This window comes from Mercenaria mercenaria, chromosome 2, assembly GCF_021730395.1.
Source record: "Mercenaria mercenaria strain notata chromosome 2, MADL_Memer_1, whole genome shotgun sequence".
NCBI classification, from domain to species: Eukaryota; Metazoa; Mollusca; class Bivalvia; order Venerida; family Veneridae; genus Mercenaria; species Mercenaria mercenaria.
In genome coordinates, this window is record NC_069362.1 from 12,556,116 (window position 1) to 12,581,679 (window position 25,564).

Here is a 25,564-nt window from a genome sequence, read left to right on the forward strand (position 1 = left end):
TTTGACCAATCAAAACACGCTATCGATCGATTTGCGCCGAATATACTGGCGGGAAAGTATATTGCGCGGATGTCAGCAAATTGGGAAAGAAAGGGAAGCGGAGAATCTGGTGTCATCGGCTGATATTTACTTTTTTTAGGCAATCTGAACATTGTTATACGTTAAGAAATTTTTATTTGTCGTGTGCATTATTTTATTTATTTAAAACATCATGTTTGAGGCAAGATTAGTGACGGGTTCTTTGTGGAAGAAGATTATTGATGCCATCAAAGACTTACTGAACGAAGCGAAATGGGACTGCAACACCAGTGGAATAACTTTACAAGCTATGGACAGTTCACACGTTAGTTTAGTGTCGTTAAATATGCGTAGTGAAGGATTCGATTCTTACAGATGCGACAGAAATTTATCCATGGGAATAAATTTGGGAAGGTATAACATTTATTTCCCGCCATATTTGTTTTCCTTAAACAAAAGTAGGTTACACATTTGTTGAGGTTTAGTGTTCCGAGATTACACTTGTCTTAAGTCTTGTGTTGTTCGTAAGTGTTCCCACTGCTTTTGACGAGTGGTGAGATGAGTGGGTTGTACAGTACTGTTCGACTGAAGGAAACTGGAGTTGCACCTCCCTTGGAGCTTAAACGATATTAGTTCAGCTGTTGACAAGCAGGCCTTGCTCGTTATACAGGCTGGTAACATTGCCCGATCGGGCTTACAACACAAAAATTAATATTTCTTGACAAATAATGAAGATATTTCTTTCAAACTTGGTCCATTTATTAAGCATGACATATAATGCTTATCAAGATAGAAGTAACTTTGTTGCCTTTAGTTTAGTTCGAATTACTTCCCTTTTTCAGATTTTTATGTTGCATAATTTTTAAAAGTCCAAAAATAATATGTTTTAATGCAATGTTTAAAACAAAAGGGTTCAATGGCTTTCTTTTGCTCCAAACTTGTGCGCCAGTACCTTTATTCTATATATTTAGTGTAAATACTTTGTTTCTAGTGCAGATGTATGAGCAATTTTTTTAGGACTAACATTTCTCTATAATGTTGTAAGTGAAAGCAGAGTAAAATGTATACATTCATATACTAGCGCAATAATTTAGAGTATTAGAAAGCCATTTAACCCTTTTTTGTTTTAAACTTAGCATTAGAACATTATTTTTTTGGACTTCAAAGTTTATGCGTCATAAAAATCTGAAAAGGGGAAACAATTCTGCCAAAGATGAAGGCAACCAAGTTATTTTTATTCTAATTTGTATCATTTCTTATGCTTAATAAATGGACCGAGTTTGAAAGAAATATATTCAATATTTTTCAAGAAATATTTCTTTTTGTGTCATAAGCCTGATCGGGCAATGTTACCAGCCTGTTATAGTGTATATTGGGCCAACTAAATGTTACAAATAAAACTGGCTAACCTTAAGTCTGCTAAATTTCTAAAAGGAAGTGTCTTAACTGGATGCCTTCCCTGCGTTCTAGCTGTCCGGTAATCGATTTCTTAACAAACAAGTTTAAATATATTTTAACCTGTTATTTACTGATATGTCGATATCTTTACTAGAGATATCAATACGTATCTGCAAGCAAAATTTTATGTGAATACAAGTCATGTATACCAAAGGAGGGCTGTGGACCATCTGACAAGTGGCGATACGATTCGCGAGTCAGGGCCGAGGATTAACATTACGAACCTGAAATAACCAGCAACAACTTATAATGATACAAAAATGCAAGACTGTTACATCAGGGTTCGAATTTAAGCTCGCATACTCGCGAAATGCGAGTGCAAATTTCAAACTGCGAGGTGAGATTTCAGACACCAGCATTTTTTTGTGAGTGAAAATTTTTGGCCGAATAATGTGCATTTCTAACGGTCATCCCGATCTTACATTGTTCTTTCTTTAACAACTCGCGGTCATTGCAGCGCATTGTCATTTGCAGAACGAATTTCGGAGCACTCTTTCATCTTTCGTCGTAAACGGAAGTTTACACTCGATACATGTCCTGTGCGCATGTCTTTTCAACTGTTGACAAGTACCTGCCAATTTTGATGACGTTTACTGCATCCGGTGTTTTTTGGTAACTGTTTATATAGCACAAATACGATTGGCTGGACTTGTCACATGGATGTTTCTGTTAATGTTCTAATAAAGTGACAGGTCGCGGAAAATGCAAGTTGTCTTTTCATTTCTCAAGTTAAAAAAATACCACTTGCGAAAAAATGCAAGTAGAAAATCTGGCTAAAATTTCAGCTGACAGTAATGGCGAAACAAATAGAAGATTGTGGCATTTGTTTTTATAGAATTATAGCGTAACAGACTTCTAGCACGGTGTCTTGTTGGGTTTCAGTATGGGGTTCGTTTCAGCTCAAGAGATCAACGGGATATAACATCTCTGAAGCTTAATTATTTTAGCTAGAATGTTTGTCATAATTTGTAAATTCACCTAGACACCTCATTGGCTCAATGATGTATTTGAAAACGTGACAAACACAGCATTGCCGATTTTCAAGAGAAATATGGAGAAAAACAGTCTGTTTACAGTGTTCACGAAAGACCCTGAAAATTCACAGGACAGTCGGTCTGGTAAACATGATTTTTTTACAGGACCGGATAATATTATACCAGACTGATTTCTTTTTAATAAATTTGATATCTGATCTTTAAAACTGGTATTATACATAGTCTATATAGACAGCATTACACAAATTACATCCTTTAAGTTTGTTTCCACGTCATATTAATTGAAACAGATTTCAGACATTAAGTTTTCAGGCTGTAAAAAATCTCCCTGTACTTGGATTCAGTGTTATATTTTCTGGTCCTTTGGGACCATGGAGTCCATTCAACATACAGGGTTTTTTTTTTATTCTATAGCAGAGGCCGAATATCGGCCTCGTCCCCCAGCCGAGGATTTCCCCGACAGCCAAGTATTTCCCCTACCGCAGTCGAAATTCCCCTACGTCCGAAATTCCCCTCTCCAGAATCGTAAACAAAGCAATGGAGATTACTCCCAGCGATTTTCCCGACCGAATATCGGACCCGTTCACAATTGCAGACGGTCTTTCACAACTTTCAATGGGCGTGAAAACCTTTAGAAATAGTATAAAAATGTTAGAAGAGCGTTCAGTGGACCCGAGGTTCCGGTTTTGACCAGCGAAAATCGATAAAAACTCGTATCTCACCCGCACATAATATGCCGTTGGCGTCTGCTTGTCTCGCGTTAATACTCTTTGTTGCGTAACGAGTTCGAAAGCTCTGCCCCTTGTCAATCAAAATCCCAGTAAACTTCATACTGTTTGTCGACACCAGCGTAAGTATGACAGTAGGCGGAGCGTCGTATGTTAATTAGCTACTGACAGATGTCAATCACGCCACGCGCCGACTGACACGTGGTTATCATCAGTATGTAATTTAGATGATTGATAAACAATGCAGCGTCAGATTATCGTGTTTGTACCTCTTGTTAATTAGCGGTAACAGCTTATGCTGTATTGTGTAATATGTGTTGTTAATTTAAAGTAATTATTTTATGTGCTTGATTCGATTAAATAAGCCGGTCGGCCGTTACGCAAATTTATTATCTTTGCCGAGGTATTTTGCTAGAGCAAAATAAAATGTAAATGTTTTAAGCAATCAGATATTATAAGTATGGAATGGTTCTGATGAAAAGATGAAATTTAAAACGGGTATTTTATCAAGAATTTTTAATGTTTGCTTTCGTTTTTTCATATTTGTCACACGTTTTCGCGATCGTGATTTTCGGACTTTTTTATCCTTTCTTACAAGATTTTTAGTACAATTGAAATAAAAAGCCAACAAAAGTATGCATTTAATAATAATATGATGACTCTTGCAAAAGCAACTCTTATTTTAAAGTATTTTTTTGTGAATAAAAGCATGTGACCTTTAAATATTCAATGATTTGAGCATTTCAACTCTCTCCACCCACCTTGTTACAATGATAAGTGAACATGAGTGCAAGTCCATCTATTGCTAAGTGACAGTGTGTATAGTTGCTAAAAGTTGCAAGAATATGTAATAAAAACATAGTTTAAAGTGTTTATTATGCATAATTGTAAATTCCCCCCTGAGTGAAAAAATCCCCCAAAACTGCTCGTCACGCGCTATTTTCTTCCCCCAATGACAGGCTGGGGCCTCTTCCCCCAGTCGTAAAAAAAAACCCTGACATGTGTAATAGATCTAGAGTCCCGCTTAAGCCGTTGCTAGGGGGCTTGAGAGATGTGGCACATTTCATTACCTCTCGCGAACAGACTCAGTCAACGAGTCTGTTGTTATTCTTCTTGGTTGCATTCTTTGCTTCCAAAGGATCTTTTAGTAATTTTACAGATTTTATTCATATTCATTTGCTATATCATCGCTGTTTTTTACCCCACAACAGGGGTCCTGAAATAAGCTGTCCGAGTTGTCCGATTCGTGGATTCCTCGGTCCGGACAAGCAGTTTTTAGAAGCTGGCTTGTCCGGGGACAAGTAAAATTTCCGTGGTAAATATTTTATGAAAATGAAACTAATCGGCGACATCTGTTATTTCCGCATGCCTAAAGGCAATATCTAATCTATTTGTGATCATTTATGACCCTTAAATTTATCAAAACCAAAATGTATGCAGCCATTTATAGACACGTGGACTGGTTTACTACATTTAATGATCATTATTGGAAAATTAAACCGTGAAGTTGAAAATGAGTGCCAGTCTGGGGATTCCCGTTATCTACTTTCATTTTTGATTTTCAGAAAAACGATTAGCTAGGTTGACGCTATGTAAAAAAGTTTAGTAGCCAAAATTTGTGGCTTAATTTTTCGAGTCAATTGTTTTGACATTTAACAACTCGGACAGCTTATTTCAGGACCCCTGAAAGACCAGTGCAGTATTCATTGAATGTAATGGGACCAGGGTAGAAATTCTAGGCATACATACATGTACTGAGATTATTTTTGTCAATTGCATGTGTTCAAGTGTTCTTAATTATTCTCTACTCACTAAACTTGCTAGTCATAACATATTTTCAAGTGGATGTTCTAGTCACTTAGCTTGCTAGTTATAACATATTTTCAAAAGGATGGTTCTAGTCATAACATAAAAACTTTATATAAGTTAAAATAGAAGTCAACAGAAGTGTATGTTTGTATTATTTGTTTATTTAGTAACGATAATGCTGATCCTTTCCTTTTTAAACTAAAAAGTACGGACAAGTTCTTCTTAGGTACGGACAGGTGGATTTGTGGGCCCAACTTGTCCGTGGACAAGTAGACTCTGAAAATATTTCAGGACCCCTGCACAAGTGTATTTGTTTGCACAAGTCACGTTGATGTTAACATAAAGAGAATTTCTGGAAATTCCCGTCTGGTTCCCACCTACATAAATCGAGTACCATCCACGATTAGTACGCATCCAATGATAACGTGCTTTCTTAGAATTGTCGTGAGGGGTTTTCACTGTTTCAATTTTAAGTACCAATGAAACAGGCGCTTACTAAAATATAGTTTGACATCAATTTCTCGGGATTCCATTTTACAGTTTAATGATGAAAGTCGAACTTTCGCGAAATCGTGGAGGACTTTCTTCTTATTTTATCATATTGACCTGCAATTTTTATCGGACACTCGGTCTTGTGAACTTGATATATCATGCCGGACCGGATCAAAATTTACCGGAAATGTCCGACGGCTTTCGCGACCTCTGTGTTTAAAATACGTTCCATTATGTCAGTTAATCATTTATGGTAATGAAAAATGACAATATCTCTCCTAGTTTTTGAAAAATTTATTTTATCACCCAAAAATTTAACGATTTTAAATCCCAAAAGTGGTTTTGAAAAAATATAAACTCTTCAAACAACATTCAATTAGGAAATATACAGATTTATATCACTTCGTATGGAAATTAAACATATTTCTATGGGAATTATCGTGCTTGCTTTCCAGATTCAGCGGGCACAGGCACCTTTATTTTTTCAAAAAAAAAAGTCACAAACATACTTAGATCACGAGTGTTGTTGATGTTTTAGTGTGGAAATGTTTCTGGGAATTTTCTTTATTTAATCTTGATTTGATACTCACTCTGGGTTTAGGCAAAATAATTTGACGTTAGATTGTTTTACATTTGTGACAGGCAATCTAAATGTCAAAACTTTGGAGGACCAAAATAATAGAATACGCAGTCAGGTAATGTTACTGGTTGTATTGCGTGTAGACACGGTAAACGTTGAAACGTTGATCGTGTACAGTACATACACTGGTTTAAATCACCAGAAAAAGCAAAATTTTAAATATGACTTCAAATACTTGACAATTTTTACACAAATCAATGAGGAATTGAATCCCCTTTCGATAATGTAAAAAAACAAAAACAAGGAAGAACATTCAACACGCTCCAAAAACGCAGCCTCCACAAAGGCACACACAAGCAACACATACACAAAACAAAGAAAGACAGGAACACAGTGGGGCACCGCCTTGGAACAGTCATTGGCAAAACCGCCGCTAGTTGTGTCTCCCACCACACAGTGGTGTGGGAGACATATTGATTTACTCCAGTCTGTGCCTGTCTGTCACAAACCTTGTCCGCACTCGAAAGTTCTCATCCAAACTTTAACAGTTTTAGAGTGTTTGACGTGAGTGGGGATATTGCCCGTATGAAAAAAATTCTCTGTATTTCCTAGGCTTGCGTCAAATTAGTTTGTCTACTCTGGGTTATACCATGTTTTGTGAGGAGGGCAGCCACAGCTACATCAACCAGCAATTAACTGCATTTTTGTACAGCCCTGTTCCTGTGGATAATACTCAGTCAGCCTTATTTTAAGGCCATTTTCACCAAACTATAGGTATCATTCCACTTGAATAAATTTTACCTTGTTCTAGACTGATGGTATTGTTGCACATCAATATGGAAGCTATTATAAAAAGCATTCTTATTATGTCCCCCCCACCCCCCCTCTGGGGGAGACATTGTTTTTGCCCTGTCCGTCCTGTCATTTCCGAGCAATAACTGGAGAACCATTTGACCTAGAGCCTTCAAACTTCATAAGGTTGCAGAGTTCTGCTGAGGCTGCGTTTTTGCGCCATTGGCGCGAAAAAAATATGAATGGCGCAGCAAATTTCGCGTCTGTGGGCCTTTGGCGCGCCAGAAAATCTGAAACTCGAACCCGATAACAATCGCTAGTTTGCAGGTCTTGCACGGTAGATAGACATACTTCCAGGTGAGATCACTGTGACGGATTTGAAAAAATAATGTGTTGTGATAATTGCACCATGATTGTATCAAAATGGCGGCCGCACCGAAAGGAAAAGCGATTTTGCACAAATTATTCAGTCCTCCTGCCTCTAAGAAAATAAACCAGACTTTAGTTACGCTGGGGAAAGATACAAATAGAAATGATACATTGAACAAAAGCGACGATTCAACTACATATGTCGCTGAACATTAAACAACAACCCCAGAATCACAGAGTGATCCGACCCCCACCCAGTCAAGTAATTTGAGTAGAGCGAAAAAGTAAGAGTAAAACATCTGACCAACAGAGCTTTCAGAAGAAGTTATTGGTTGAGTATACATGGTTAAGTTATAAGGAAAAGAGAATAAATTGCATGAACTTTGTGTATAGTTTTACATTTAAAAAAAAAAATACACTTCTTAAATGCATAAGAAAAGTCTTTTTAATGTAAAATTGGTTCTTTTTGAATGGCCCGAAAAGAAAAAGAATGGCCCCATGTTTTCAGGGTAGATGGGCCATGGGCCCATCATGCTGAAATCCTCGGCAGAACTCTGGGGTTGTAGGGCTGCTGGAGTAGACGACCCGTATTGTTTTTGGGGTCACTCCGTCAAAGGTCAAGGTCACAGGGGCCTGAACATAGAAAACCATTTCCGATCAATAACTAGAGAACCACTTGACCCAGAATGTTGAAACTTCATAGGATGATTGGTCATGAAGAGTAGATGACCCCTATTGTTTTTGGGGTCACTCCGTCAAAGGTCAAGGTCACAGGGGCCTGAACATGGAAAACAGTTTCTGATCAATAACTTGAGAACCTCTTGACCCAGAATGTTAAAACTTTATAGGATAATTGGACATGCAGAGTAAATGACCGCAATTAATTTTGGGGTCACTCTATTAAAAGTCAAGGTCACAGGGGCCTGGTCATGTGAAATCATTTCCGGAATATAACTTGAGAACCACTTGACCTAGAATGTTGAAACTTAATAGGATGATTGGACATGCAGAGTAGATGACCCCTATTTATTTTGGGATCACTTGATCAAAGGTCAAGGTCACAAGAGCCTGAACAGTGACTTGAGAACCACTAGGCCAAGAGTGTTGAAACTTAGCTGGATGACTGGACATGCCAAGTAGATGATCCCTATTGCAGCCAACCATCAGTGTCTCTTTGACTTTCGCTCCTGACCCCTACTGACTTCTTGCCTATACCACTTTGCATTGGGGGAGACATGCGCTTTTTTGCAAAAGCATCTTCTAGTTTATCATGGTTTCATTCCAGTATGGCAAAGATCATCAGATGCGCTGGAAATGATGATGTTATCACATTGAAAACTGGAGATTCAGATGATACTGTGACCTTTATGTTCGAGTCCCCAAGTAAGTAACTTAAAACAAAGCCTTTAGTCTTATTATTCATCACAGTTGCAATATTATGTTCTATTAAAAACGACTTTTTTCAAAACAATGTACACTAGTATTAATGGCCCCATTTTTAGCTCACCTGTCACAAAGTGACAAGGTGAGCTTTTGTGATCGCGCAGCGTCCGTAGTCCGTCCGTGCGTAAACTTTTTGCTTGTGACCACTCTAGAGGTCACATTTTTCATGGGATCTTTATGAAAGTTGGTCAGAATGTTCACCTTGATGATATCTAGGTCAAGTTCGAAACTGGGTCATGTGCGGTCTAAAAATAGAAAAACCTTGTGACCTCGCTAGAGGCCATATTTTTCAATGGATCTTCATGAAAATTGGTCAGTGTTCATCTTGATGATATCTAGGTCAAGTTCGAAACTGGGTCAACTGCGGTCAAAAACTAGGTCAGTAGGTCAGATATTAGAAAATCCTTGTGACCTCTCTAGAGGTCATATTTTTCATGGGATCTGCATGAAAATTAGAATGTTCATCTTGATGATATCTAGCTTAAGTTCGAAACTGGGTCACGTCCAATCCAAAACTAGGTCAGTAGGTCAAATAATAGAAAAACCTTGTGACCTCTGTAGAGGCCCTATTTTTCATGGGATCTGCATGAAAATTGGTCAGAATGTTTATCTTCATGATATCTAGGTCAAGTTTGAAACTGGGTCAACTGCGGTCAAAAACTAGGTCAGTAGGTCAAATAATAGAAAATCCTTGTTACCTCTCTAGAGGCCATATATTTCGTGGGATCTGCATGAAAATCGGTCAGAATGTTCACCTTGATGATATATAGGCCAAGTTAGAAACTGGGTCAACTGTGTTCCAAAACTAGGTCAGTAGGTCTAAAAATAGAAAATCCTTGTAACCTCCCTAGAGGCCATATTTTTCAGTGGATCTTCATGAAAATTGGTGAGAATGTTCACCTTGATGATATCTAGGTCAAGTTTGAAACTGGGTCAACTGCGGTCAAAAACTAGGTCAGTAGGTCAAATAATAGAAAAACCTTGTGACCTCTCTAGAGGTCATATTTTTCATGGGACCTTTATGAAAATTGGTCTGAATGTTCATCTTGATGATATCTAGGTCAAGTTTGAAACTGGGTCAACTGTGGTCAGAAACTACGTCACTAGGTCTAAACATAGAAAAACCTTGTGACCTCTATAGAGGCCATATTTTTCAATGGATCTTGATGAAAATTGGTGAGAATGTTCACCTTGATGATATCTAGGTCAAGTACAAAACTGGGTCACATGCCTTCTAATTCATTATGTCAAATAATAGAAAAACCTTGTGACCTCTCTAGAGGCCATATTTTTCAATGGATCTTCATGAAAATTGGTCAGAATTTTTATCTTGATGATATCTAGGTCAAGTTCAGAACTAGGTCACATGAGCTCTAAAACTAGGTCACTATGTCAAATAATAGAAAAAAAACGACGTCATACTCAGTTCATGTGGGGACAGGTGAGCGATTCAGGACCATCATGGTCCTCTTGTTTATCCTCTGAGCACTGAAAGACTGGCAGATGTGATATAATTAGTAAATTTGTTCAACACTAATATTAAAAGTAATGTTTCTTTTTGTTGTTGTTTTTTTTCCAGACCATGAGAAGGTATCAGATTATGAAATCAGGCTCTTGGATATTGATGCAGAGCATTTAGGAATTCCGGTAAGTTAAATAACCCCAAGTTGTTTTGGTTGTTGAGGTCTGGATTACTTAGTGACTGCATAATGTCTTGTGTGTTTTAACTCCATGTACTAATCATGTTCCATTTATTGCTGTTTGGAGGTTCTAGCCTAGGGCTTTCCATATTAAGCTACCTCTGGTTAAGGCATTCACAAAGCAAATAGAATAGTGTTAACTTTAATGTTTCTGCTGTAGAGTGGTGGAACCTATGCTCGCGGTATTTTGTACATATATTATCTTTTTAAGAAACAAGAAAAAATTATTATTTCGATTTGCCTATACAAAAACATAAAGTTATCCTCCTATTATCGAAACATATTGTTGATGTGCGTCATCACGTGACTTAGTCGTCTCGTGAGCTATCGACACGGCATAAGTGAAAAAGTGAAAATTCGCCCTGAAGGGAACCTATGCTGGCGGTATGTTTTATCTATTAAACTAAGGGCGAAAAAAAACATTCAGCAGGCTAAAAATGAACAAACAAGCATATGCGAATATAATATTTAGAACATTACTCATTTATTATATGAAAAACAAAAGAAATGAGGATAAAATTTAGTATGTGCCTCTATGTGTATATTTCCCTTACAGAAATGGAGTCACTATTAGGAAAAAGCTTATAAACGTATAATAATGTTATATAAAAACAGAATGTTCAAGTATTAATGATTCAAACAACGACCGTGAATAACTCACTAATGTTTCCGACACTTCTTTTGTGTGTAGGAAAATTACTCCTCCCTACATCTCAGAAAAAGCCATTTGGACTTTGTCAAAATACTAAGCTCAACATCGATCTTTTCATGGTTCGACAGGCACTCGTAGTGTAGCCAGGCGTCACATTCATCACATCTTGCTCTTAAATGTATCTTACATCTGACTGTAATGCATGATTTCTAAAAAACTAAATTTAGTTGGGTTATTTTGACATATTTGTCTGAGATTTGTGCGACGGATACAGATTGCGTAAAATGTATCGGCTGCTGTATACGTCACGTGAGCGGCACGCGCGGCTATCGCTACGTTTGTTGTAAAGGCATTTCAACACTGGTCGGTGTTGAACATAGCATGATGAAATATTTTTATCTGTGCTTCTGCAGAGAGCGTATTCATCGAAATACCGCGAGCATAGGAATACCGCGAGCATAGGTTCCACCACTCTACTACATTACTTCAATAACATTTTCCTGTTCAATTGGTGTGGGTGGATTTCCTTATTGGGGCGGCTAGTGCCATTAAACATGTTTCAACAGTTTGTCAAACTGTACATAGCATCCTTGTATTAAAAATAGTTGTAGCCAGTCTTGTGTAAAAAAAAATTATTTTTATGCCCCCCTTCGAAGGAGGGTTATAGTGTTTTGCAGATGTTCGATATATAGACCGATCCGTTTCTGGATGATAACTTAAGAACGCTTTGGCCTAGGATCATGAAAGTTCATAGGGAGTTGGTCATAACCTGCAGATGACCCCTAGTGATTTTGAGATCAGTAGGTCAAAGTCAAGGTCAGTGACCCAGAACAGTTAAACAGTTTTCGGATGATAACTCAAGAATGCTTAGGCCTAAGATCACGAAAGTTGATAGTGAGGTTTATATTGACTAACATGACCCCTATTGATTTTGGGATAAGTAGGTCAAGGTCACAGTGACCTGGAACAGTTGAACCGCTTGGGCCTAAGATCACGAAACTTGATAGGGAAGTTACGATCATCAGATGGCCCCTGTTCATTTTGAGGTCAGTAGGTCAAAGGTCAAGATCAATGACCCGGGACAGTTAAACGGTTTCCAGACGATAACAAGAACACTTGGGCGTAGGATCATTATGTCTCCCACCACACAGTGGTGTGGGAGACATATTGATTTACTCCAGTCTGTGTGTGTGTGTGTGTCTGTCTGTCACAAAGCTTGTCTGCACTCTGTCGAACATTTCTCATCCGATTTTAACCAAACTTAAACAAAATGTGTTTGACCATAAGACCTCGGCCAAGTTCGATAACTAGCCAAATCGGTCCAGGCGTCTTAGAGTTATGGCCCTTGAATTACCAAAAATCGGTCTTTTTACTCTTGTCCTCACTCTAATTCGAATATTTCTCATCCAATCTTCACCAAACTTAAACAAAATGTGTTTGACCATGAGACCTCGGCCAAGTTCGATAACTTGCCAAATCGGTCCATGCATTTTAGAGTTACGGCCCTTGAATTATCGAAAAATCGGCCTTTTTACTCTTGTCCGCTCTCTAAGTCGAACATTTCTCATCCGATGTTCACCAAACTTGAACAAAATGTGTTTGGCCATAAGACCTGACCCAGGTTTGATAACTAGCCAAATCCGCCCAGGCACTTTGGATTTATGGCCCTTGAATTACTGATTGGATCCATTCATCTAGACCATCTAATTGGATCAACTCGTCTAAAACATCTAGAGAAACTAACATTTTTCATAGGGGCAGTTGTGGGAGACATGCACTTTTCTCAAAAGCTTCTCTAGTTAAAGTTGATAGGGAGGTTGGTCATGACCAGCAGATGACCCCTATTGATTTTGAAACCAGTGGTCAAGATCACAGTGACCCAGAACAGTTAAACCGTTTCCAAACGATATCTTGAGAATGCTTGGGCCTAGGATTGTGAAAGTTGATAGGTTAATCATGACCAATAGATGACCCCTAATGATTTTGAGGTCAAGGTCACATTGACCCAGACCAGTAGAACATTTGTGTACAGTGACCAGATAATTTCTGTTCCTTGTATTTTAGAAGTTGTCCTTTCCAAAAACATTTGATCAGGACTGGTCAAGAATCTGGCTTTTGAATGCCAGAATTTACTTGTATAACAGAATTGTAAAAGATTTCAAACTTGAGAATGTGGATTTTCATGGTTTTTGATTTTTTTATCAATCTCTAGCCTAATCACTAGCAACATGTATATATATCTTTGAAAGTTGTATTCTATATATGGTTGTGAGTGTATCATTTACTTGCAATATTTGTAGGAAACTGAATACAGTTGTGTAGTAAAAATGCCATCAGGGGAGTTCCAGAGGATTTGTAGAGATTTGAGTCAGATTGGAGAATCAGTAGTCATCTGTTGTACAAAGGAAGGAGTAAAATTTTCAGCCAGTGGAGACTTGGGGACAGGTACGATTATATAAGAGATACACATCAGTAACAGATAAGATGTATATTCTTGGTAAACAATTAACATGTAAAAGGTTTTCGAACTGAATAGGAATATTATTAGTCCCCTACTGGTTGAAAACCAGTTTCGGGGACTAGGAATGCACTTTTCCGTCATTCCGTCCGTCCGCAATTTCGTGTCCGGTCCACAACTCTCCCATCCTTGAAGGGATTTTAGTATTACTTGGCACAAATGTTCCCCATGATGAGATGTTGTGTCATGTGAAATCCCGGACCCCTAGCTCAAAGGTCAAGGTCACAATTGGAGGTCAACAGGGCTTTTTTCCTGTCCGGTCCATAACTCTCCCATCCATGAAGAGATTTTAATATTACTTGGCACAAATGTTCCCCATGAGGAGACGATGTGTCATGCGCAAAACCTTGACCCCTAGCTTAAAGGTCAAGGTCACAATTGGAGGTCAAAGGTCAACAAGGCTTTTTTCCTGTCCGGTCCATAACTCTCCCATCTATGAAGGGATTTTAATATTACTTGGCACAAATGTACCTCATAATAAGACGATGTGTCATGCACAACTTTCAGACCCCTAGCTCAAAGGTCAAGGTCACACTTAGCAGTCAGATGTTAACATAGCATGAACAAGGTCTTCATTAAGGGATTTTAATATCACTTAGCACAAGTGTTCCCCATGATGAGACGACGTGTCATGCGCAAATCCCGGACCCCTAGCTCAAAGGTCAAGGTCACAATTGGGGGTCAAAGGTCAACGAGTTTTTTTTCCTGTCCCGTCCATAACTCTGCCATCCATGAAGGGATTTTAATATTACTTGGCACAAATGTTTCCCATGATGAGACAACACCCATCAAGAGGATTTTTTTCCTGTCCGGTCTATAACTTTGTCTTGCAAAGCAGGATTTCGATATCAGTTGACACAAATATTCCCCTGGATGAAACAACATGTCATGCACAAGAACCAGGTCCCTAGGTCTAAGGTCAAGGTCATATTTAGAGGTCAAAGGTCAAATTCAAGAATGACTTTGTACAGAACATTTCTTCTTCATGCATGGAGGGATTTTGATGTAACTTGGACCAAATGTTCACCACCATGAGGCACCCTTGTTTTTAGAATTAAGTCCCTTTGTTTTTACTATAAATAGATTTTATTGCAACTGTTTTATTACTGGCGGTAGAGAAAAATCGAGACCACTTTTCTGTGGTACAGCATGCATGTTACATCCAATATTTAGGTGTATTTTGACCTATCTCTACCTGGCAAAGAGTTTCTTGTGTACTTATTAGCTCATCTGATTTTTTGAAAAAAAATGATGAGTTATTGTCATCACTTGAGCGGTTGTCGGCGTCTGCGTCGGCGTTGCCTGGTTAAGTTTTATGTTTAGGTCAGCTTTTCTCCTAAACTGTCAAAGCTATTGCTTTGAAACTTGGAATACTTGTTCACCATCATAAGCTGACCCTGTATAGCAAAAAACATAACTCCATCTTGCTTTTTGCAAGATTTATGGCCCCTTTTGTACTTAGAAAATATCAGATTTCTTGGTTAAGTTTTATGTTTAGGTCAACTTTTCTCCTAAACTATCAAAGCTATTGCTTTGAAACTTGGAATACTTGTTCACCATCATAAGCTGACCCTGTACATCAAGAAACATAACTCCATCTTGCTTTTTGCAGGATTTATTGCCCCTTTTGGACTTAGAAAATCAGTTTTCTTGGTTAAGTTTTATGTTTAGGTCAGCTTTTATCCTAAACTATCAAAGCTATTGCTTTAAAACTTGCAACACTTGTTCACCATCATAAGTTGACCCTGTACAGCAAGAAACATAACTCCGTCCTGCTTTTTGCAAGATTTATGGCCCCTTTTGTACTTAGAAAATATCAGATTTCTTGGTTAAGTTTTATGTTTAGGTCAACTTTTTCTCTTAAACTATCAAAGCTATTGCTTTGAAACTTGCAACACTTGTTCACCATCATAAGCTGACCCTGTACAGCAAGCAACATAACTCCATCCTGCTTTTTGCAATAATTATTGCCCCTTTTGGACTTAGAAAATCATTTTCTTGGTTGAGTATTATGTTTAAGTCAACTTTTCTCATAAACTATCAAAGCTATTGCTTTAAAACTTGCAACAGTTTTTCACCATCATAAGTGGACACTGTACATCAAGAAACATAACTCTATCCTGCTTTTTGCAAGAATGATGGCCCTTTTTAGACTTAGAAAATCATGGGTAGGACAATATTTCTATTACACAAAAAAAAATCAGATGAGCGTCAGCACCCGCAAGGCGGTGCTCTTGTTTTTTTATGCCCCCGAAGGGAGGCATATAGTTTTTGAACCGTCTGTCGGTCTGTCCGCAATTTTCGTGTCCGGTCCATATCTTTGTTATCGATGGATGGATGGATGAATGTGTACCACAGTAAGACGACGTGCAGTGCGCAAGACCCAGGTCCGTAGCTCAAAGGTCATGGTCACACTTAGACGTTAAAGGATAGTGCATTGATGGGCGTGTCCGGTCCATATCTTTGTCATCGATGGATGGATTTTCAAATAACTTGGCATGAATGTGTACCACAGTAAGACGTGCAGTGCGCAAGACCCAGGTCCGTAGCTCAAAGGTCAAGGTCACACTTAGGCGTTAAAGGATAGTGCATTGATGGGCGTGTCCGGTCCATATCTTTGTCATCGATGGATGGATTTTCAAATAACTTGGCATGAATGTGTACCACAGTAAGACGACGTGTCACATGCAAGACCCAGGTCCGTAGCTCAAAGGTCAAGGTCACACGTAGACGTTAAAGATCATTTTTCATGATAGTGCATTGATAAGCATGTCCGGTCCATATCTTTGTCATTCATGCATGGATTTTAAAATAACTATGCATGAATGTGTGACACAGTAAGACGATGTGTCGCGCGCAAGACCCAGCTCCGTAGGTCAAAGGTCCTAAACTCTAACATCGGCCATAACTATTCATTTAAAGTGCCATCGGGGGCATGTGTCATCCTACGGAGACAGCTCTTGTGTTGTTTTTTTTTTTTGTTTGTTTGTTTTTTTTAAGATTAATTTCCCTTTGTTGTTACTATAAATAACTTACATGATAACATTTTTATAATCAGCCAAAAAAATTCAATATGAAAACAACTGGGTTTTTATATATGCACATTTTAATCCAAGTGTGTTGTTATAACATATTATATATATATGTAGTACAATATTGTTTATACATCATTGACAGATATCAGTTCATTATGTTATACTGCAGTAGAGAAAATTAGGTGCCTTCCAGTAGGGGACTTTGTATTGCATGGCAATACTTCATTCGCTTGTTTATCATGGTCTGCCCTGGCAGAATCTTGCAGATAGCGGACTAAAGATTAAGAAAAATCCAGAAATTGAGACACAATTTTTCCCAAAATATCAGTTAATAAAGTAAGTAAACCAGGCACGATGATAGTGTTTCAGTATAAATTTGCATTATTTCCATTCACTAAAAACGATTTGCTCAAGAGTTGAGGGTTGAGGCTTTTTAAGCTGGACTATTTATAGAATAGTAGAGCTATTGGACTCGCCTGTGCATCGGCGTCCCGATTTGGTTAAGTTTTTGTATGTAAGCTGGTATCTCAGTAACCACTTGTTGGAATGGATTGAAACTGCACACACTTATTCACTGTGATAAACTGACTTGCATTGCACATGTTCCATAACTCTATTTTGATTTTTTTTTACAAAATTATGCCCATTTTTTGACTTGGAAATTTTTTTGTTAAACTTTCATATGTTAGCTGGTATCTCAGTACTCACAAATGGGTATGGATTGAAACTTCACACACTTGTTCAGTTATGATCTGACATGCACTAAGCAGGTCCCATAACTCTACTTTGTTGTTGTTGTGTTTTTTCTTTCCAGAATTATTTCCCTTTCCCCACTTAGCAGCTTTTGGTTAATAAGTTTGTGTATGTAAGCTGGTATCTCAGTATCCACTAAGCGGAATGGATTGAAACTTCACACACTTGTCCACTGTCATAAGCTGATAAGTATTGTGCAGATTCCATAACCCTTTTTTGTACTTCTACAAAATTATGCCCCTTTTAGACTTGTATTCATTCAGTTGACAAGGCTGTTGAATAGCCTAGCGTTGCTGCCCTCCAACCTCTCTTGTTAATAATTATGTCTCCCCCAGGAGACATTGTTTTTGCCCTGTCCGTACGTCACACTTCATTACCGAGCAATAACTGGAGAACCATTTGACCTAGAACCTTCAAACTTCATAGGGTTGTAGGGCTGCTGGAGTAGACGACCCCTATTGTTTTTGGGGTCACTCCGTCAAAGGTCAAGGTCACAGGGGCCTGAACATTGAAAACCATTTCCGATCAATAACTAGAGAACCACATGACCCAGAATGTTGAAACTTCATAGGATGATTGGTCATGAAGAGTAGATGACCCCTATTGATTTTGGGGTCACTCCGTCAAAGGTCAAGGTCACAGGGGCCAAAACATTGAAAACCATTTCCGATCAATAACTAGAGAACCACTTGACCCAGAATGTTGAAACTTCATAGGATGATTGGTCATGAAGAGTAGATGACCCCTATTGATTTTGGGGTCACTCCGTCAAAGGTCAAGGTCACAGGGGCCAGAACATTGAAAACCATTTCCGATCAATAACTAGAGAACCACTTGACCCAGAATGTTGAAACTTCATAGGATGATTGGTCATGAAGAGTAGATGACCCCTATTGATTTTGGGATCAGTCTGTCAAAGGTCAAGGTCACAGGGGCCTGATCATTGAAAACCATTTCCGATCAATAACTAGAGAACCACTTGACCCAGAATGTTGAAACTTCATAGGATGATTGGTCATGAAGAATAGATGACCCCTATTTGTTTTGGGGTCACTCCGTCAAAGGTCAAGGTCACAGGGGCCTGAACATTGAAAACCATTTCCAATCAATAACTTGAGAACCACCTGACCCAGAATGTTGAAACTTGATAGGATGATTGGTCATAAAGAGTAGATGACCCTTATTGATTATGGGATCACTCTGTCAAAGGTCAAGGTCACAGGGGCCTGAACATTGAAAACCATTTCTGATCAATAACTAGAGAACCACTTGACCCAGAATGTTGAAACTTCATAGGATGATTGTACATGCAAAGTAGATGACCCCTATCGATTTTGGGGTCACTCCATCAAAGGTCAAGGTCACAGGGACCTGAACATTGAAAACCATTTCCGGTCAGTAACTTGAGAACCACTTGACCCAGAATGTTGAAACTTAATAGGATGATTGATCATAAAGAGTAGATGACCCCTAACGGTTTTGGGGTCACTCTGTTTAAAGGTCAAGGCCACAGGGGCCTGAACATGGAAAACCATTTCCAATCAATAACTTGAGAACTTCTCGACCTAGAATGTTGAAACTTCATAGGATGATTGTTCATGCAGAATAAATGACCCTTATTGTTTTTGGGGTCACTCCGTTAAAGGTCAAGGTCTCAGGGGCCTGAACATTGATAACCAGTTCCGATCAATAACTTGAGAACCACTTGACCCAGAATGTTGAAACTTCATAGGATGATTGAACATGCATAGTAGATGACCCCTATTGATTTTGGGGTCAGTCTGTTAAAGGTCAAGGTCACAGTGACCTGTTCATGTAAAATCATTTTTTGGAAATAACTTGAGAACCACTTGACCTACAATGTTGAAACTTAATAGGATGATTGGACATGCAGAGTAGATGACCCCTATTTTTTTGAGGTCACTTGATCAAAGGTCAAGGTCACAGGAGCCTGAACAGTGACTTGAGAACCACTAGGCCACGAGTGTTGAAATTTAGCAGGATGACTGGACATGCCAAGTAGATGATCCCGATTGCAGCCAACCATCAGAGTCTCTTTGACTTCCGCTCCTGACCCCTATTGACCTCTTGCCTATAGGACTTTGCATTGGGGGAGACATGCGCTTTTTTACAAAAGCATTTTCTAGTTTAAGATTTATATTCACAATTTTTGTAGAATTATGCACAGATTTGGCACATGTGCAGTTTTTCACAAAATGACAAATCCCAGGCCCCCTAACAATTTTGGCTGAAAAATAGTAATGGGATGGCTTTTTCACATGAAGAATTAGACCGCCTTTGGAGTCACGAATACACAAAAGTGAGGGCCAAGTTATTGAAAGTTGGTGATTTTAACCAGTGGGTCCCCGTGAAAAAAAAAGGTTGACTAAACATTAGAGGGTTATTAAGTACAGCATGTGGAATTGTGCACCAGCTGTTATGGATTTTACTCAGACAGACCAGAGTTATGGTCATTGACAGAATTAAATATACACATGAAGTGCTTAAAAGCTTACGTTTCATACAAAGACTTGTTTCACCAAGGGTCCTGAAACCATGTACAACGACTGGAAGGGGGTCGGTCATCAATGTCCTATAGACAGTTTTAACCTGATGCAATATTTAGTCATTTGCAAATTAACTAGACATTTTTGTCCAGTTAGTTTTACCCATTATTTTTCCACGTTTTTGCAGCTAATTGCAAATATTCCTAAAAGTTTAAAGGCAACTACAAAATGTTATTAACTAAATACATCAATCCCACAGATGCGAAACAAATTTGGCAGAATGTTTTACGCTATTCAAGTTTTATTATTTTAACATTGCATAAACAATTGATGGCGAAGTTTTGGAATATTGATTTGAAAAACCAGATATAATATTAAAAGCATTTTGGAAACAAAAGGATAACCAGTTAATTCTGAGTTTATCAGGTGCTGTGCAGTTTATCCTGATGCATATTGGTTTAATTGTGAAGGATTTTACAGGGTTCGATCTTAACGCAGTCCCGCGATCCCGAGGACACCTATTTTAGCGGAGGACCTCCTGAACTTGGAAGCTGGCTGTCCCGTCGGGACAGTAAGTTTTCAGTTCAATATCTATAGCTAAAAAAACTTATCAAAAATACCAAAATGACAGAAAAACCTTGCTTTGAAACGATTTTCGAAGTCGACATCTCAGACTCATCTGTTCTAACCACAGTCCGGATGTTTACTCTCGAATACATACATGTACGTAGACTGGTTCCGCGTTATTTTCAAAGTTCATGGCTGAAGGACTACAAATGTTAATGTATCGATTCTTTATGTTCAATAAATATAAATAAAAGAAAGATGTATTTGCTTTGGTTATATATGTTTATTGAATCTTTTTAAATAGTGTTAACAATCGATAAAATCACTGAAAATGGGAGGGATTCCTGAAATCAGGGAGGGACAGCTGAATTTGTAAGGAGGAATCCCGCCAGGATTGTTAGAAAAAAAAGTAAGCATCTAACCCTGTTTTAAATAAGTTCGGTATAGTGCTGGCATTAATCGGTATTTTCCGCGTCAGATAGTATAAATATGAATTTTACCAACCTATTTCAGGCAATATCAAGCTTGCCCAAAACTGCAGTGCTGACAAGGAAGAAGAGGCTGTTATTATTGAAATGAACCAGGCTGTAACTTTGACCTTTGCTTTACGATACCTCAACTACTTCACAAAAGCTACTCCAATCTCACAGCAGGTCACCCTGTCTATGTCAGCAGACGTACCTTTAGGTAGGCAAAATCTTCATTAATAAAAGCTTGCACAATTAATAAATAAGAACTGAAGTAGTGATTAGGCACCAATTTGTATGAATCTGTGGCCAAGTTGTTAGGGACTCCTTTTTCAACATGACACTCAATATGCTGGTCAGATTGTTCTACCCAGATACCTGACCACACCATGCCAAGAGGACTTTACCACCTGGAAGTCTAAAATCTAGTCTGAAAAAGGCTGAAATGGACAACTTTTATCTTAGATACAAATGGTAACTTGTTGTAATGCAGACTGGATTGAAACTAAATGGGTATTTCAACATTTAGGACGATATTCCTGCTTCTGGGACAACAATTTGAATAGCCGAGGCTTGGCTATTTTATGGAGTGCTCTTGTTGTATAGCAAAGTTAAAATTGGTTTACTTTGCTCGAGTCTTTATTGTAATGTGACCTTGCACACTTGGCATTCTTCTTGAGAATTTTAGCGTTTATTACAGAGTTATGGCCCTTGAAATAGCCAAAATAGTTGATTTTTAGCTCGACTATTCGAAGAATAGTCTAGCTATTCTACTCACCCTGGCGTCGGCGTCGGCGTCACACCTTGGTTAAGTTTTTGCATGCAAGTACATACAGCCATCAATTAAAGGCATATAGCTTTGAAACTTATTTTTTCTTTTTCTAGGTCAATTACCAACCTCTCTGGGTCAAGTCCCATAACTCTGACATGTATTTTGAGCAAATTATGCCCCCTTTTGGACTTAGAAAATTTTGGTTAAAGTTTTACACGCAAGTTACTATCTCCAAAACTAATGCAGATATTGATTTGAAACTTCACATGTGTCTTCGGGGTTATAAAACTAGTTGATAGCAGCAAGTCCCATAACTCTGACTTTCATTTTGGCCAAATTATGTCCCCTTTTGGACTTAGAAAATTCTAGTTAAAGTTTTGCGTGCAAGTACATACAGCTATTTCTAAAAGGCATATAGATTTGAAACTTATTTTTTCTTTTTCTAGATCAATTACCAACCTCACTGGGTCAAGGCCCATAACTCTGACATGTATTTTGAGCAAATTATGCCCCCTTTTAGACTTAGAAAATTTTGGTTAAAGTTTTACATGCAAGTTACTATCTCCAAAACTAATGCAGATATTGATTTGAAACTTCACATGTGTCTTCGGGGTTATAAATCTAGTTGATAGCAGCAAGTCCCGTAACTCTGACCTTCATTTTGGCCAAATTATGCCCCCTTTTGGACTTAGAAAATTCTGGTTAAAGTTTTGCGTGCAAGTACATACAGCTATTTCTAAAAGGCATATAGATTTGAAACTTATTTTTTCTTTTTCTAGATCAATTACCAACCTCACTGGGTCAAGTCCCATAACTCTGACATGTTTTTTGAGCAAATTATGCCCCCTTTTAGACTTAGAAAATTTTGGTTAAAGTTTTACATGCAAGTTATTATCTCCAAACTAATGCAGATATTGATTTGAAACTTCACATGTGCCTTCGGGGTTATAAAACTAGTTGATAGCAGCAAGACCCATAACTCTGACCTTCATTTTGGCCAAATTATGTCCCCTTTTGGACTTTGCAAATTCTAGTTAAAGTTTGCGTGCAAGTACATACAGCTATTACTAAAAGGCATATAGATTTGAAACTTATTTTTTCTTTTTCTAGATCAATTACCAACCTCACTGGGTCAAGACCCATAACTCTGACATGTATTTTGAGCAAATTATGCCCCCTTTTAGACTTAGAAAATTCTGGTTAAAGTTTTACATGCAAGTTTCTATCTCCAAAACTAATACAGATATTGAATTGAAACTTCACATGTGCCTTCGGGGTTATAAAACTAGTTGATAGCAGCAAGTCCCATAACTGATATGCATTTTGGTCAAATTATTCCCCCTTTTGAACTTAAAACTCTTTTGATATTTAACCCTTTTGGGTAATATTTTCCTGCTTCTGGGACAATATTTCGAATAGTCGAGCTTGGCTGTCTTACGGACAGCTCTTGTTTGTTTGATGCTCATAGCTCTAAAAGTATATGGTATAGAATAACGAATCCTTTTCATATTTTTTTTTGGAGGCTATACCCATTAAGACTGCAAACATTTGAATTATTTCCCCTTATTTGTGACCAATGTACTAGTGGGAGGGGGGTGGGCACACACCCTGTGTCCTACAGACACATTCTAGTTTATAATTTTGTTGGAATGCCAGCTTAGGACACAAGTGTGACCTGAAAGCCAAAAGCTGGTATTCCTCGTCTGTAGGTATTACTATATAAATCTTATTACAATACCAGTAGGTTCCGAAAGAAGGAAAGGAAGTAGTGCTTTTGCCTGTTTTAATAAATCTGCCAAATTGATAACAATATTTTGATTTTTTACAGTTGTGGAATACAAAGTTGCTGATATGGGATATCTACGCTACTATCTGGCCCCCAAAATGGAAGATGCTGATGATTGAACAAAGAAGCTAGTGCCATAGACTGTGATTAATACCTGTTTAAATGATGCTTTTTATACATCAGGTCCCCAATTGAAGATCATGGTATATGACTGGTTATATTCTATTGGATAGCGAAATTGTCTGATAACCAGTCTAACTAGTGCTGACGATTTTATTTAATCATTGTTTCAAATAGCATTTTGAAGACTGCATAACAAGATGCTTTCTAACTTAATAGTGCTAATCATACTTGTTACATTGATGAAAAATTAAACACTGATGACTGTTATTGAAATGTGCATGTATTGATGTAATAGCAGTACAAATGAAATAGTAAACCTATTTGTTGTTTCTTGTGATGTATCAGTTACACCATTTAGTCTGAAGGGGATAAAAACCTAAATGGAAAAGTCGGAGATGTCTAGGAAACATGCAGAGGACAGGAAGAGGAAAAACTACCTTGGTTGAAAGAAGAAATTAGTCAAATATTTAGGCCATCAAAGTGGCTGTTGATGTGTTGATAATTACCATATCACAGCCTGCTTTGATGAGCTTATTATTGACTAGAAACATCTTGGGAAGGACATGAGTAGATGCCTAAAACAAGGGATTTTAGTGAGCCGCCACATTCAGAGGGAAGGATTTGTGTTGTTTGTGCCACCGAACCAACTGTTGATGCAGTAATGTAATTTTTGTATCACAGCTGGCTTGAGTGAGCAGAATACAACTTGTTTCAACATACCAGTTTTCATGACGATGGTTTTCACTGAGGCATAGGTGTAGTTCAATAGGGAAAGAGATATGTGAACCATATCACCGGTTTGAGTTTGATCACCAGATGAGGTATATGTTTTCCATGATGCCAAAGCATTGCTGGAGACGTGGTCTTGTTAATGGTTAAAAACCTTGCATAGAGCAAGACCATATTTTTAGCTCACCGTGAGCTTTTGTAATCACCCTGTGTCCGTTGTCAACAGTTTGACTGTAAACACTCTATAGAGGTCACAATTTTGGCCCAAACTTAATGAAACTTGGTCAGAATGTTACCCTCAATAAAGTCTTGGACGAGTGTGATATAATTGAGTCATCCAGGGTCAAAAACTTTTTCACCAGGTCAAATCAAAGGAAAAGCTTGTTAACACTGTAGAGGCCAGATTTATGACTATCTCTTCATGAAAATTGGTCAGAATGTTGATCTTGAATGTTCTGAAGGTCCAGTTTGAATCTGGGTTATGTAGGATCAAAAACTGGGTCACCAGGTCAAATCAAAGGAGAAGCTAGTTTACACTGTAGATGCCACATTTATGAACATATCTTAATGAAACTTGGTCAGAAGGTTAATCTTGATGATCTATAGGTCATTCACATCTGGGTCAGGTGGGCTCAAAAACTAGGTAAAATCAAAGAAAAAGCTTGTTAACACTCCAGAGGCCACATTTATGACTATCTTCATGAAACTTAGAATGTTAATCTTAAACTACTGGCCAGAATAACGCCAAAGTTGATCTGTGGCATCCTGGTGAGGTCTTCCATCAAGTTTATTTGAATAGGGGCGCTTGGCCCCTTTGCGGGGCCGCTAAAGCTAAAAATAGAGATACCTTTACACAATTTCTTCTCACAAACTGCTTGCTGTATCTTCATCACACTTTGAAGCATCATTATAAATGGGAGTACTTGGCTCCTTTTAAAATCCATACAGATTTGGTCCCGTCCGAAGTTTGACGCGCCCAGCTAAAAAAGTATTACATATAAATTTATGAAACCTTGCACGAGTTATATCATGGTATGAACTTGTGCACCTCCAATTTTTCGCGTGGCTCTGCCCCCAATTTCCAGTTATGGCCCTTGAAATAGTCAAAAATGCACATTTTCAGCTTTAGGGACCTGAACATGGAAAACGCTTTCCAATCGAGAACCACTTGATTATGTCCCGCCGCCCCCCCCCCCCCCCCCCCCCCCCGGAGAACCATTTGACCTAGAACCTTCAAACTTCATGGGATTGTAGGGCTGCTGGAGTAGACG

General features: G+C 38.2%; 1 protein-coding gene across 1 annotated transcript; it reads left to right on the top strand.

Moving 5' to 3' along the window:
• The first annotated feature begins 39 nt into the window (after positions 1-39).
• On the top strand, positions 40-23,884 carry LOC123563210 (proliferating cell nuclear antigen-like). Its single transcript, XM_045355884.2, has 6 exons — positions 40-432; positions 8,527-8,624; positions 10,264-10,331; positions 13,337-13,481; positions 20,930-21,103; positions 23,484-23,884. The coding sequence occupies exons 1-6, from the start codon at positions 212-214 to the stop codon at positions 23,558-23,560; spliced, it is 783 nt and encodes a 260-aa protein (XP_045211819.1). The 5' UTR covers positions 40-211; the 3' UTR covers positions 23,561-23,884.
• Positions 23,885-25,564: the final 1,680 nt, after the last annotated feature.

Bases quoted from the DNA above. Each gene is read 5' to 3' on its own strand.
- LOC123563210 (XM_045355884.2), top strand. From the start codon at position 212: ATGTTTGAGGCAAGATTAGTGACGGGTTCTTTGTGGAAGAAGATTATT. The intron at 8,625-10,263 runs GTAAGTAACTTA...TTTTTTTTCCAG, and splicing joins CTTTATGTTCGAGTCCCCAA to ACCATGAGAAGGTATCAGAT. The intron at 13,482-20,929 runs GTACGATTATAT...AACCTATTTCAG, and splicing joins CAGTGGAGACTTGGGGACAG to GCAATATCAAGCTTGCCCAA.